Here is a 12406-nt window from a genome sequence, read left to right as displayed (position 1 = left end):
TTTGCTGCGGGCCTTGGAATCTATGCTAATAGGTTTTAGTGCCTGACACCCGGGAAGTGGAATTGTGGGCCACAGTAGGAAGTTCCATTGTCAGCACTCAGCACACTGTTCTTCGTGGATAGTAAAGTCGGTGGGGACTTTTTTTTTTTTCAATTTTTAATGTTTTTTATTTATTTTTGAGAGATAGAGCGTGAGCAGGGGAGGGTCAGAGAGAGAGGTAGATACAGAATCCGAAGTAGGCCCCAGACTCTGAGCTGTCAGCACAGAGCCTGACGCGGGGCTCAAACCCACGAACCGTGAGATCATGACCTGAGCTGAGTCTGGTCGCTTAAGGGACTGAGCCAGCAAGGTGCCCCTGGGAAGTTTCTTTTCCTGTAGTTGCCCTGTAAGCTGGGCAGGGTTTCTGTACCCAAACGGGCCTTCCAGCGTCTCCCCGCCCCCAGTATCTCTGATTTGGATCTTTAACTCCAGATCTTGGAGACCTGTTCATCTCTGCTACTGGGAGGTTGGAGCTCAGAGACCCTGCCTGGTACCGATGTTACCGCCCCCATCCTCTGCCCCCAGCCCCTGCATTTCTCAGGTTGGGGTCACCCAGGGTGTCATGCTGTCATTGCAGTGAAGGGGAGGTGGTCCCAGCGAGGGTAGGGATTTGCTCAAGGACAAGCGCCGCTAAAGTGGCTTCCTGGCTGGGGTTCCTTCCACCCGCTGCCTCCATCCTGCCTGCAACAGCAGGGGAGCCCTGTCCGGCCACTGCAAGCCTTCAGCCGCCCAGGGTTGACCTCTGAGTTCCAAAGAAAGGAGGGAATAAACTGGGAAGTTTCTGAAAGAAGCAGCCATGTGAGCTAGGCCGATAAGATGGGCAAGCTTTCTCAGATCAAAAACGGGAAGAGATGGTTTTCAAGTGGGGGGACCTACTTAAATCAAAGTGTGCTGTTAGTGGGAAAACTCAGGTCTCCTTTTGGGATCTGCCGGCCATCTCCCATAAGGTCCTCAGGTGGGGATAAGGCTGGGTTGGAGGGCAGGAGCCTGGAGCACGGCATTGTGAATGAGATGGGGAGGACATCAGAGGCACCCATAGGAGATATGATAGGCAAGGGTCAGAGGGACCCAGCCACCCCTGGCCTGTTTTGGCCACAGCCTCTTTAATGTATGTCACTGGTTCTTTAAATCTTAAAAGGAAGGCTCCATCCTACACCTTCTCTGCCCAAGTCCCAGCCTCTGGCCCTTCCAAGCCAGGCCCCTCTCGAGCCCTTGTCCCACAGATCTGTGACCCATGGGGCTGGAGGGGACGCCTCTTTATTGGCCATTCCCATCCCCCATGCCCTGTGCATGCAGTGGGAGGGGGCCAGGCCTGTCCCTGCCCTCGGGAGCTCCCAAAGTCCCGGATGGGATGAAGTCGGGTACCTGGGGTGGGGCTGAAGCAACGCCAAGAGGAGGGCAGGATGCCTCTGGTGCAGCCCAGCAAGGCTTCCTGGAGGAGGGGCCGCACATGAGGGTGCAGAAAGGGGAATTGGGGTCAGACATGAGGAAGCATTGGAATTCCCATCAGGGTTGATGTGAGTCAGCTCAGCGGCTGCTGAGATCGGGGTTTCTCCTCCACTCTTCTGCCTCTGCCTGCTCTGGGTGGAGTGCACGCTGTGTGCCAGGCCCTGCCATCAGCGCCCAACTGACTTCTCCCAATGCCCCTTCCAGGGAGGAAAGATTACCCATTTTGCAGGTGGGAACAGTGAGGTTCAGAGAGATGAAGAAAGAGGCAAAGGAAGTCGAGACCACCTGTGAAGCCAGAACTCTTAAACGGCGCCCGCTGCTAGGCTCGGCACGCACCATTGGCCGGCTGTGTGACTGGGCAAGCCGTTCAACCTTTCCCTGAAGATGAGAAGCGAATGCATAGTCCTTCACAGGGTGGCCTTGAGATACTACTTCAGGGTCTGTCAGAAAAGAGGAACTGTGTTCTTCCCTAGAGGCCTTTCTGGAGCCTTGCCACCCTCCCCTCCCCACCAGGCTCCACAGGATTTGGATTTCTCTCACCTACAGAGACAAACAGAAACCCAGTGGGTATGACTGGCCTAGGGGCAAACAGCCAATGGGTGGCCCAGCTTGGGAACACAAGACCGCCCCTGGGTCCTAGGCCAGCCCTAAATGAGCCTCATCTCTGACCTTCAGTTTCCTGTTCTGTGAAGTGCTGAAAAATCAAAGAGCTGTTGGGGGGACTGGTGTCGTCACTCTGTGCACCGTGTCGAATGCATAAATGTCTCCTGAATAGCCATTAATCAGTGAGCCCTGAGTGTATTCTCTGCACGCCAGCCTGTCTGCAGGGGCTGCCTCTGGGCAGGGAGACAGATAACCAGCAGCTCTGATCGGGTGCAAGCAGGGATGGAGGAGGCCTGGGAGGCCATGGAGGGGAGCACTGTCCAGGCTTCAGGAGGGGTGAAGTTAAGCAAGGGAGACAGAAAGCTGTGTGGGAGCCCGAGGGGGCCTCATGGAGGTGGAGCCCAGCCGGGTCAGAAAGGTTGCCGATGTCAGGCATCCCCAGATAGAGGCCAGTCCAGGCTGAGGAAGCTATTTGGGGAAGCGAAAGTCCATTGCTATGGCCAGAGCCTCGTGTCTGGGTGGGGTTTGGGGTACTAGTTGAGGCCGGAGCTGCCGACAGGCCTTGGCAACAAGGCTGGGCGCTGAGAGGGGGCGGCAGGGTGGGAAGTGATGGTGAAGGCTTTAGGAAGATTCCTTGGTTTTGGCTTGAGGATAGACTCAGCAGGCAGAGAATGGGTAGTGGCCGCTGACACAGGCCCTAGAGGATGGCATCTGACTGCGGTGTGTCCAGGGACACTTCTCAGAGAAGTGCAGGATGGCGTGGACAGTGGGGCAGTTCAGCCCCTTCTCCCCCTGCTGTGACCTAGAAGGGGGGCCCGAGCAGAAGCCATCAAAGGGGCCAGGCTATCTGCTGACCTGAGCCCCCAGAGCTGATCCTCCCCTCCCGCCCAGCAAGTTGCCAAGAGTAGGGCGCATTAAGGGCCAGCCGTGGGGTGCCTGGGTGGCTCAGTCGATTGAGCGTCCGACCTTGGCTCAGGTCATGATCTCACGGTCCCTGGGTTCGAGCCCCAAGTCTGCTTCTGTGCTGACAGCTCAGAGCCTGGAGCCTGCCTTGGTTTCTGTGTCTCCCTCTCTCTCTGCCCCTCCCCCATTCATACTCTGTCTCTCAAAAAAATTAAATAAATAAATAAATATATTTTTTGATTAAAAAAAAAGGGTCAGGCTGCCCTTGCAGGCTAAAATCGGTAGGTCCAGCCCATGTGACCCTTCGGAGTGTTCTATGAAGAGCCCAGCAGTCTGGGCGTGGGAATTGATAAGGCGGGAGGGTGCCCCCTTTTGGCCAGGATATGGAGGTGCTGGTCCAAGATGGCCTAGGTCCAGAGATGAGGTGCATCAGGTGAGTTCGGTGTCACCGTCTGGGCCCCCGGCCACGATGGAGACTCACGCACTAGGTGATGGGAGTCGTAGGTGGCCTGAGGGAGCAACAAGGAGGAGGGGACGAGAGGGAGGAGAGGCCCCAGCTGGGCCCCTCACAGCTTTTCACCCCTGACTCTCACAAAAGCCTGTGAAGCCCAACCCTGAGAACCAGGACTGTGAGGCTCCTAGAGTGGGAGTGGACTGGCTCCGGATCACAGGGCCAGGCGGAGGGAAGGCCATGGCCTTCCCTTGCAGAGGCACTTTCCCTGGAGGGGCGGAGGGTGGGGTTCCCAGCGGGCAGGACTGGAGGAGCAGCTGGGGGTGGGCGGGGCCTGGAACGGGGCCTTGCCTCCCTGTGTGGCCTGAGGCTCAGGCTGGCCCTAGGGCTGGGCTGTTGGGGAGCCCCGCAAGCCCTCACTGGCCCCTTTCTCCACAGGAAGGCCTGGGCCCTGACCCCAGCCCTGCCCCTGGCCCACCTACAACCGCAGCCCCACAGCAGCCCCCTGGTGAGTAGTTCTGAAGGCATAGTGACCCAGGCTGTTCACAGATCCTGAGCTGGGGGCCCCCTGGGGGCAGGTGGTGCCAGATGGAGGTGCCTTAGCCTGGTCTCTGTCTGCAGGTGGGAGCCCCCCACCGGAGGAGCCACCACCAAGTCCAGGGGAAGAGGCTGGGCTGGTAAGGAGGGCTGAGGAGGGAGGAGCTCATGGGGGGGGGCACTTCCTAGGCAGAGCCCGGGCTGAGCCCCCCTGCCTGCCCCTCCTTTTCCGCAGCAGCGGTTCCAGGACACAAGTCAGTACGTGTGCGCAGAGCTTCAGGCCCTGGAACAGGAGCAGAGACAGATAGACGGGCGGGCAGCCGAGGTGGAGACACAGCTGAGGAGCCTCATGGAGTCAGGTGGGGCAGGCCTCTGGAGTCCACTCCCCCAACACATGCCACCAGATCTGCCCAGCCCTGCAGCCCTTCCTGACAGGGGAGGAGCTGGGAGGAGGCAAGGCTGGGGTCACTGTCCCCGTTTACAGCTGGGCAAGGGAAGCAGCTTGCTGGGGGGCCACCAGGCTCTGGCTCCTGGGATGCCGTAAGGAAGCGAGCCCCAATCCCCAGCCGCCCTACCCTTGCCACCTGGGTTGACGGCCGGCCTGGTGACTGGCCTGGTTCAGGTGCCAACAGGTTGCAGGAAGAGGTGCTGATCCAGGAGTGGTTCACGTTGGTCAACAAGAAGAACGCGCTCATCCGCAGGCAGGACCAGCTGCAGCTGCTGTGAGTGCAGCCCCTCCCGCCCCCGGCCCCGCCCCCGCCCCCGGCCCCGCCCTGGCCTCGGCCCGCCCAGGGCGCAGGCCCAGAGGGGACCTTGGCCACTTTGGTTAGACCTATTATTCACTGTTCTCTTCTTTCTGCGAAGGTCTTCTTGAAAAATTGCTGTCACCTTATTTTTTTCCTCTCAAAAGTCCTGTATATACATCTCCTAAATTGGTACTATTCTTATGCAGAGAAAAATGCGGTACAGACAAGTCAGGGCTGAGTGCCTGTTCTTTTGACCCTGTTCTTTTACAATAAGAAAACTGAGGCCCACAGAGATTCGAGCTGGTTTCAAGTGGGGTCAAAAGCAACTCTTGACCATGATTGCTTTTATGGTCCTGCATGATAAAGGCGGCTTTGCCTCCCTTTTGCATTTTGGATCATTTTTCAGAATAATTTTAGTGTTTAATACTTGCTGATTATGAATAATGTTCAAATAATCCTGCAAGGTTATTTCTTAATTTAAAAAAAAGGGGCATGCCTGGGTGGCTGAGCCGGTTAAGTGTCTGACTTCGGCACGGGTCATGATCTCATGGCTCGTGAGTTCGAGCCACACGTCGGGCTCCACTGACAGATCAGAGCCTGGAGCCTGCTTCAGATTGTGTCTCCCTCTCTCTCTGCCCCTTTCCCACGCATACTCTGTCTCAAAAATAAACAAACATTAAAATAAAAAGCAGTGCGGATGGGAGGAGATAATATAAGTACCCAGCATTTGGAGAACAGTTGGAAAGATGATTTGGGGCAGGGACTGGGGTATAGCGCTGCCCTCAGCCCAGCCCTCCACACGAACGGGGATGAGGTGGGATGGGAGGCCAGGGAGTAATCAGAGCCCTGGGACCCCTACCTCTCCTGTTCCCCGTTTTCCTGACCCGCACCGCAGCATCGAGGAGCAGGACCTGGAGCGGAGGTTCGAGCTGCTGAGCCGGGAGCTACGCGCCATGCTAGCTATCGAAGGTGGGAGATGGGGCCCGGGAGCTGGGGCCCAGCACAGAGCGGGGGGCAGCTGCTTCCTGACCCTCAGTCTCCTCTGCCCTCAGACTGGCTGAAAACGGCCGCGCAGCAGCGCCGAGAGCAGCTTCTGCTGGAGGAGCTGGTGTCGCTGGTGAACCAGCGGGATGAGCTGGTCCGGGACCTGGACCACAAGGAGCGGATGTGAGTGGGGTAGGGGACCGCGCTGGAAGGTGGCGGGAGGCTAGAGACGCACTCCCCAGGCGGGCTCGCTCTGGCGGAAGGCAGGGGGACAGACTAGGGCCGGCCCGACTCTTGACTTTAAGCCGCTCCCTCTCAGTGCCCTGGAGGAGGACGAGCGCCTGGAGCGGGGCCTGGAGCAGCGGCGCCGCAAGCTGAGCCGCCAGCTGAGCCGGCGCGAGCGCTGTTCGCTGAGCTGAGGCCTGGCCCGCTCGGACCGCAGGCTTTCTCGCCGCCTCCGGACTGGCGCTCCGGAGGACCGGGACCGCTCCCCCGACGCAGCGCGCCGCTCCACAGGGCCGCCGTGCCCCGTGTGTGTGTAGAGGTGGGGGGGGAGCGAGGCGCCCCCTGGGGGCCCGACAGACAGGAGCGGCTGGACGGCCGTGCCGTCCGGGCCGTATTTATTTGTCCGTGTGAGTGTGTGTGCGTGTTTGCGGGTCCTGGGGGTCCCAGGAGCGCCCCGCAGAGCCCCTCCCTGATGGCAGTGCCCTGGCCAGCCAGCAGGGGGGACAGGGATGGCGAGTGAACCTCGGCGCCCCGCCCTATCCCCCTTTCCAGATCTTCGTGAGCAATAAAGTTGGACGAGGCAACACCATGCCTGCCTTTCTCAGCACTGGGGCTTTCAATAGACGGAAGGGGGTGGGGTTCGGCCGATAAGGCCGTCTGGGATCCCAAGTGGGGCAGCCGCAGGGGCTTTGAGGTTCCCAGGCGCCTCGGAGGCTCTCCTTGTCTTTTGCCTTCAAAGGATGATGGGGTTTGGGTCGTTGATCGCTTTAGGCGTCCCATTTTGAAAGAAGGGACAGCACGGTCAGGGTTATTGCCTGTCCCCTTTAAAACAAAATACACGATTGTGGAAGGTTTTTATAATCATGCCGCCCCCTCCCATCTCTGGAGGCTTCCTCCTCAAGCTTGGCTACCTGAACAGAACTCAACTCCATCACCTCGAACCTGTCAGCAAGTTGGGGCCTGTTCTGGGGCTGCAGCTGAGGGAGGCAGGGCGCCCAGGGCCAGTTCATCTTGGCCTAGGATGCCACTTTGGTCTTCAGCGGTCAGTGGGCCACTGGACCCAAAGAACTTCACCACGGCTCGGACCTGGGGCAGCTCTGAGAAGGTCTCCACAGCCAGCAGCATGGCCAGGAGCCCGAGGAGCAAGTAACCTGGTGAGGAGAGGTTGCTAGCGCAGCAGTGCTAGTCACGCTCCCTGCCACCTCCCAGCCAGGTGACCCGCCTGCATCCGGCACCCTGTGCCACGCGCAACCGCCATCAGGGTCTTCCAACCACGATTCCCACGCCACAACCCAGGCCCGTGCTCCTCCACCTGTGTGGCTCAGCCTCCCCAGCAGTTTACGGGAGTCCGCCGTCCAGGCTCCTCTTTCCTCCGCTCTCCCTCATGCTCCTGGGCAGCCAGACTCACCGAGAAGTGCGAGCTGGCCGAGGCGGTACAGTACTGGATGCAGGCCACGGCCGTGGCCCGGCAGCAGGTCCCCCAGGCCGATGGTGCTGAGCGAGCTGAAGCAGAAGTAGATGGCCTCCAGCAGGCTGCACTCAGCCCGGAGGCCCCACAGCACCAGCGCTGGCAGCAGCACGAAGGCGCCAGCCACCAGCAGGCCCAGGCTGGCTGCCTGCAGCAATGCGGCCCTGGCCGGGGCCAGCTGCCAGTGGCCGGCCACCCAGGCCCCTGGGCGGCTGAGCAGAGGCAGCAGGCAGCGGCGCAGTGCAGCCAGGAGCGCTAGCGAGGCCGGCAGCCCCAGGGCCGCGTAGACCACACAGAAGGCCTTTCCACCTGCCGACAGCGGGGCTATGTAGCCATAACCTGGAAAGGAGAGAGGCAGTGGGCAACTGAGTGGGATGCCAGCTGTGGTCCCCCGGTCCCCCAACGAGGCCTCTGACAGAAGGCTGCCCTCTAGCGGCTGAGATTGATGGACCTGCTCCCGCCTGTGCTCTGGCTGCTGTTGCTCCTCGTGAGCTGGGGGTCTGGGGCAAGTCCCTCCCCCTCTCTGGCCACCGTTTCCTGAAAAATGTAAAGATGAAAAGAGGCAGGCAGTCCCCTCAGGCTTCTTGGGGCTGGGACAGTTCTGAGCGCCACTATCCTGTCCCAGAGGAAGCGTGGTTTTCTCAGATTCCTCAGCTCTGCCCTTGACCAACACAGTGCTTCCACATCCACATCCGGGTTACAAGCTTTTCCACTTCCCCAAGGTGAAGTGAGGCATCCTGTGTGCCAGGCCTCGCACTGGAGTCTGAGTCTGCCCGGGCTCTGCCTTTTGGTGGAGGAGACAGGCAGGAAAGTTCGTGAAGACACGACATGAAGGGCAGCAAAGGCGGCGGTGTGCGTGAGGGAGGGCAGTCAAGACTGGAAAGGCGTGTGCAAAGCAGGGAGAGGCGGGAGAGCAGGGTGTGCTGGGAGAGCAGGACCAGCTGGTCCCAAGGTTGTAAACCCGAATGCCTCGAGGGGCCAGGTGTGACACAAGAGTGGCGGGCTGGCCTGGAGAGGATGTGCTCTGTGCCTTCCAGGGTTTTGGCTCAGAGTGAACAGGTTTCCAAAAGAAGTTGGAAATATACAGATCTAGATGACACTAAGACACTCTACAGATGTTGGCACGGATGATGTCCACTTCGCAGGACAAAAAGCTTCCAGGGCCGTGGGTCCCATTCCTTTACTTCCCTGGGCCTTCGCACATGCTGTTCCCTCTGCCAGGAATTCCGTCATCCCTCATCCGTGTGCCCTCTCGCAGGGCTAACTCCCCTCCGGCCACTCTCTCCTGAGTCGGTGGTCCTGATCTGTACTGGGTTCACTCCATTCCCCTCCATCGAAGATTCCATGCCACAATACCTGTTCCCCACCTTGCCTCAGGCCTCAGGGCCTGGGCTTCTCTCCCGGATGTCAGGGGGCGTCTGGGGTGTGGCTGAGGAGGACACACCCTGCCTGGCAGCTGAACTTGAGGTACCAGTTGGGATGTCGGTGTGGGAAGCCCCAGTGGTGATGTCAGGCCGAGTCAGGCCTGGGCTCCATCTGCCATCTGGGGGCTGAGGGGAGGGCTCCACCCGCAGGGCCCCCCACCCCAGGAGCGCCCTCCTGCCCGGCCGCCTGGCAGCCTTACCCGTGGTGGTGAGGATGCTGGCCGTGAAGAGCAGGGCCGAGGGCAGATCCCAGTTGCCAGCCTCTGAGCCATTGCCCCAGCTGGAGACCCCGCGTAGCTGGGCTGCCAGGGCGGCATCCAGCAACTCCTCCAGCGCCCCAGGTGGCAGGCAGGCCCCATGGTCTGCCTGGAAAGTGGCCAACTCAGCCCTGAGCTTGGCCTGTAGCTGGAGGGCTGGGGACCTCTCCAGGGCCTGGAGCACAGCAGCCCCAAAACCCAGGGCCAGCAGGTGGGCTGCAGCCAGTAGTGGGAGTCGGGCCCAGGGCCTCAGAGCCCCCATGTTGTGCTGCCTGGACTGTGGGAGCTGCTGGTCCGCAGGCACCTGGGAGGGACGTGCAGGGTGGGGCTGGGGGGAGGGGCCTGTGGGCGGCAGAGACGCCGGCGACTCAGGACTGACGGAGGGAGAGTGTGAATGAGCTTGGAGGGGGTCTGGGTCCCTCCTCCTAATTTCTGGGGACAAGACATTATTTGCCTAATTCCCTGGAGCTGGGGAGATGGGGGCGGGCAGAGCAGGATGAGGCCCAGAGAAAGAGAGAGAGACTGGCTCAAAGTCACCCCTGGAGGGCGGGTTACTCAGGGAGGAGCTCAGTCACCCACACGCCATGCACCCCCTCAGCAAGTCCTTTTTCCTGAGGACACCAGACAAGAGGGCAACACAGGTCCCTTGCCTCCTGGTGTTCCACAAGAAACCTGTTAGCAAGAGAATGTGACAAGTTGGAATTGTCACACATGCGCTGAAGTTCTGGGGGAAGGCTCTGGAAGAGTGGAGAGTGACACTGCAGCTGGGGCACAGAAGGAGCCAGTCAAGGTGGGAGAGAGCTGGGGGGGGGGTGAGAGGAACAGGACGCTGGCTGTGGGAGAAGGGAGGGGTCAGGACACAGAGCCGTGAGGACAAGAGTGGCCCAGGTAGATCTACGGGGAGCGGGTACAGCAGGCAGCCTGCAAGGATGAGGGGACAGGAGTGGGGATTTGGAAGGAGTTGGGTGGGGGCAGGGCAGTGAGCTGAGAGGAGCCAAGGACGCTGCCGGGAGGACCCTGGTCAGATGATGCTCTCACACCTTCATCCGGAGTCTTCCCCGAGACCCTGTGCTGGGCCCTCCCGAGTCCCGCCCCTCTGACCACTGGGGACCCCGTGAGCCTGCTGCTAGGATGTGCGTGGTGGTGATGGGGGGGGCTAGACTATTCCTCCCCTGAACCATGGAGGGGAGGGGCTTGGTGTGGGGGTGCCCCCCCAGCCCTGCGGCAGTAAGAGACGTGTGGGTGGAGCCATGAGCCAGGGAGGGTCACTCCTCCTGGGTCCAGACCCTGAATAGAAATAAACCCAGGACAAGCCCCAGGATTCTGCCCAGGGGCCTCTGGACCCCTGAGCTCAGCAAGCTGCCCGCACTGGGAACAGCATGGCCGGGAAGACGCCCAGGGGGGTGACGTTGCAGCTGATCCCTGAAAGGGCAGGAAAGACCTTTCGAGGGTGGGCAGAAGATGGGTGAGACCAGCGAGTGTGGGTGCCAAGGAGGCTGAGGAGGGGCCTGGAATGCCTGAGGGCAGTGCCCTTGGTCCCGGCCTAGGCTCAGGCCAAATGCCCCTCGTGCTGGGAGCAGGAAGTCACCAGGTTTGTGTGATGGGTTGGATCCCCTGGTTACTTCCAAAAAGGTGAGAGGCTGTGCTGGGGGAGACAGCTTGGGGAGTTTATTTGGCTTCATTGGATCCTGAGGCCGAAGCCCCAACCCTGGCCGGGGCGGCAGGAAGGCACCCAGAGTCCTGGCCCCAGATGGCCCCCAGGGCTGGGGGGGCAGGGGTCCAGGAACTAAGCCCCGGGACAGGGGCCACAGTAGCAGGGCTTGGTCAAAAGTGCTGGTGACAGCCCCTCTCCCCTGTACGTCCCCTCCTTCCTGCACCACCCCTGGGGGCGATTCCCTGAGACAGGCTCTGGTCCTCCCAACCGGCTGGGTACAGTGTTGGGCCCCAAAGGGGCAGGTAAGTCGGGGGACCCACAGGTTGCAGGCATGTGGGGGGGTGCAGGCTCCCCCCATCCAGTGTGAAGGCTTCCTGTGCAGTGTAGTGTTCCTGACCCCCAGAGGGGGTGGGGACCTGGGGGAAACCAAGGCAGCGACAGAGGCTTGCCCAGCTCCTGTTCCAGTGTATACGGTGGCTCCTGCAGGGCAGCGGGAGCGGGGGCAACAGCCCGGCCCACTCAGGGCCCTGCCTCTGGCGCCCACGGGGCCTGGGCACCTATGTCTTTGGTCTGTGCCCTACAGTCCTGAGGGCCCCCCCGGAAGGGGTTGGCAGGTGGAGAGTCCCAGAAGGGGTCCGAGTCTGGGAACAAGGTCCAGGGTGCCCGGCGGGGCGCAGGCTGTGGCGAGGACAAAGGCGAAGGCCGTGGCCCGGCTGACACGAAGCTCCACGGGTCAATGCGGCTGCGAAGGGGTGAGGGTCGAGGTCGGCTGATGAGGCCCAGGGGCGGTGAGCGTGGGGTGCCTGGGGTGCCAGGCGCAGAGCGTGATATCCCCGGTGGGGGTGAGACAGCACTTCCTAGGAAGGGTGGGGGAGGGGCATGGGGTCAGGCATCCACCAAATCCTGGGTGTCCACAGGAGGCACCGCCCACCTCTGGGCCTCAGTATTCCCATCTGCGCAGTGAGCTGCTAGACTCCTAACTTCCAAGGCCCTTTGTACTCTGTGGCGCGTCTGTTTAATCACTCGGTGGTTAAGACAAGGCCCTGGATCCCAGCTCGGTCACTTACTGGTGGAAGCCTGGGTCTCTTATCTTTCTGTGCCTTAAACGTCCTCATCTAAAAAATGGGTACAACAAGAGTATCTGGTTCACAGGACCCACACGTAATTAAGGGAGACCATCTCTCTGCAGCACTAGGATGGGTGCCTGGCCCAGGTAAGCGACCAGGAGCCGTTGGCTTTCAGTATCTCACCAGGATTATTTTTGTTCTTTCACAATCTGCCTGGCCAACCCCCCCATTCCTGAACTTAGTTCCCTCCAGGCGTCCCCAGTGCCCTGAGGGCCCGGTCTGGGATCCAGCAGAGGGCAGCGGCCCCTCTTCCCCACTGTCACCCACAGTAGGCCTGCTTGGGCCACTCACCGCGCCTCTCCTCGCCGCGGCGCCGGGGGCTCTTGGCTGACAGCTGGCCCACGGGGACCCCCAGATCCAGCAGCAGGGGCGCAGGGGTGGGCGGGCCGGGGGCGTCCGGGCTCGGCGGGGAGGCGGGGGCGTCGGGCCTCTTGGGGGAGAAGCGGATGAGCTGGGAGGAGGGAGGCTCGGCAGGGGTAGGCTGCGGCGGGGCGCGGGCGGTTGGTGGGGGCTCCCCGCGCTCGCGCCCCGAGCCCCCC

The 12406-nt window shown here is 61.1% G+C and overlaps 3 protein-coding genes across 3 annotated transcripts in view; 1 reads left to right on the top strand and 2 right to left on the bottom strand.

The window, feature by feature from the left end:
* The window catches only part of EHBP1L1 (EH domain binding protein 1 like 1), a 15018-nt gene extending 8492 nt beyond the window's left edge, over positions 1-6526 (top strand). The window contains 8 exon segments of the mRNA XM_029957388.1: positions 3375-3427; positions 3583-3953; positions 4067-4122; positions 4218-4341; positions 4605-4704; positions 5624-5697; positions 5781-5895; positions 6032-6526. Of these exon segments, the coding sequence (XP_029813248.1) occupies positions 3375-3427; positions 3583-3953; positions 4067-4122; positions 4218-4341; positions 4605-4704; positions 5624-5697; positions 5781-5895; positions 6032-6131 (993 nt within the window). The 3' untranslated portion in view covers positions 6132-6526.
* Positions 6527-6565: 39 nt separating this feature from the next.
* On the bottom strand, positions 6566-9385 carry KCNK7 (potassium two pore domain channel subfamily K member 7). The gene is made up of 3 exons (XM_029956495.1): positions 9030-9385; positions 7346-7744; positions 6566-7088 (listed from the first exon to the last, which is right to left on the bottom strand). Exons 1-3 carry the CDS (start codon positions 9346-9348, stop codon positions 6883-6885), a joined length of 924 nt encoding a protein of 307 aa, XP_029812355.1. The 5' UTR covers positions 9349-9385; the 3' UTR covers positions 6566-6882.
* A 1347-nt stretch (positions 9386-10732) lies between these two features.
* MAP3K11 (mitogen-activated protein kinase kinase kinase 11) overlaps positions 10733-12406 on the bottom strand; it is a 14313-nt gene continuing 12639 nt past the window's right edge. Inside the window, exons 10-11 of the mRNA XM_029957386.1 lie at positions 12159-12405; positions 10733-11597 (exon numbers count right to left, since the gene is read on the bottom strand). Coding sequence (XP_029813246.1) covers positions 11260-11597; positions 12159-12405 — 585 coding nt within the window. The 3' untranslated portion in view covers positions 10733-11259. The remainder of the gene's footprint in view (positions 11598-12158; position 12406) is intronic.

Source organism: Suricata suricatta, chromosome 11 (genome assembly GCF_006229205.1).
Source record: "Suricata suricatta isolate VVHF042 chromosome 11, meerkat_22Aug2017_6uvM2_HiC, whole genome shotgun sequence".
NCBI lineage: Eukaryota > Metazoa > Chordata > Mammalia > Carnivora > Herpestidae > Suricata > Suricata suricatta.
The sequence above is the reverse complement of the archived record's forward strand: the minus strand, read 5'-3'. Positions and strand labels throughout refer to the sequence as shown.

Coding starts and splice junctions, on each gene's coding strand:
- KCNK7 (XM_029956495.1), bottom strand. CDS start 9,348: ATGGGGGCTCTGAGGCCCTGGGCCCGACTCCCACTACTGGCTGCAGCC. Junction 7,745..9,029: donor CAGCATCCTCACCACCACGG/GTAAGGCTGCCA, acceptor TCTCCTTTCCAG/GTTATGGCTACATAGCCCCG. Junction 7,089..7,345: donor CGGCCAGCTCGCACTTCTCG/GTGAGTCTGGCT, acceptor TCTCCTCACCAG/GTTACTTGCTCCTCGGGCTC.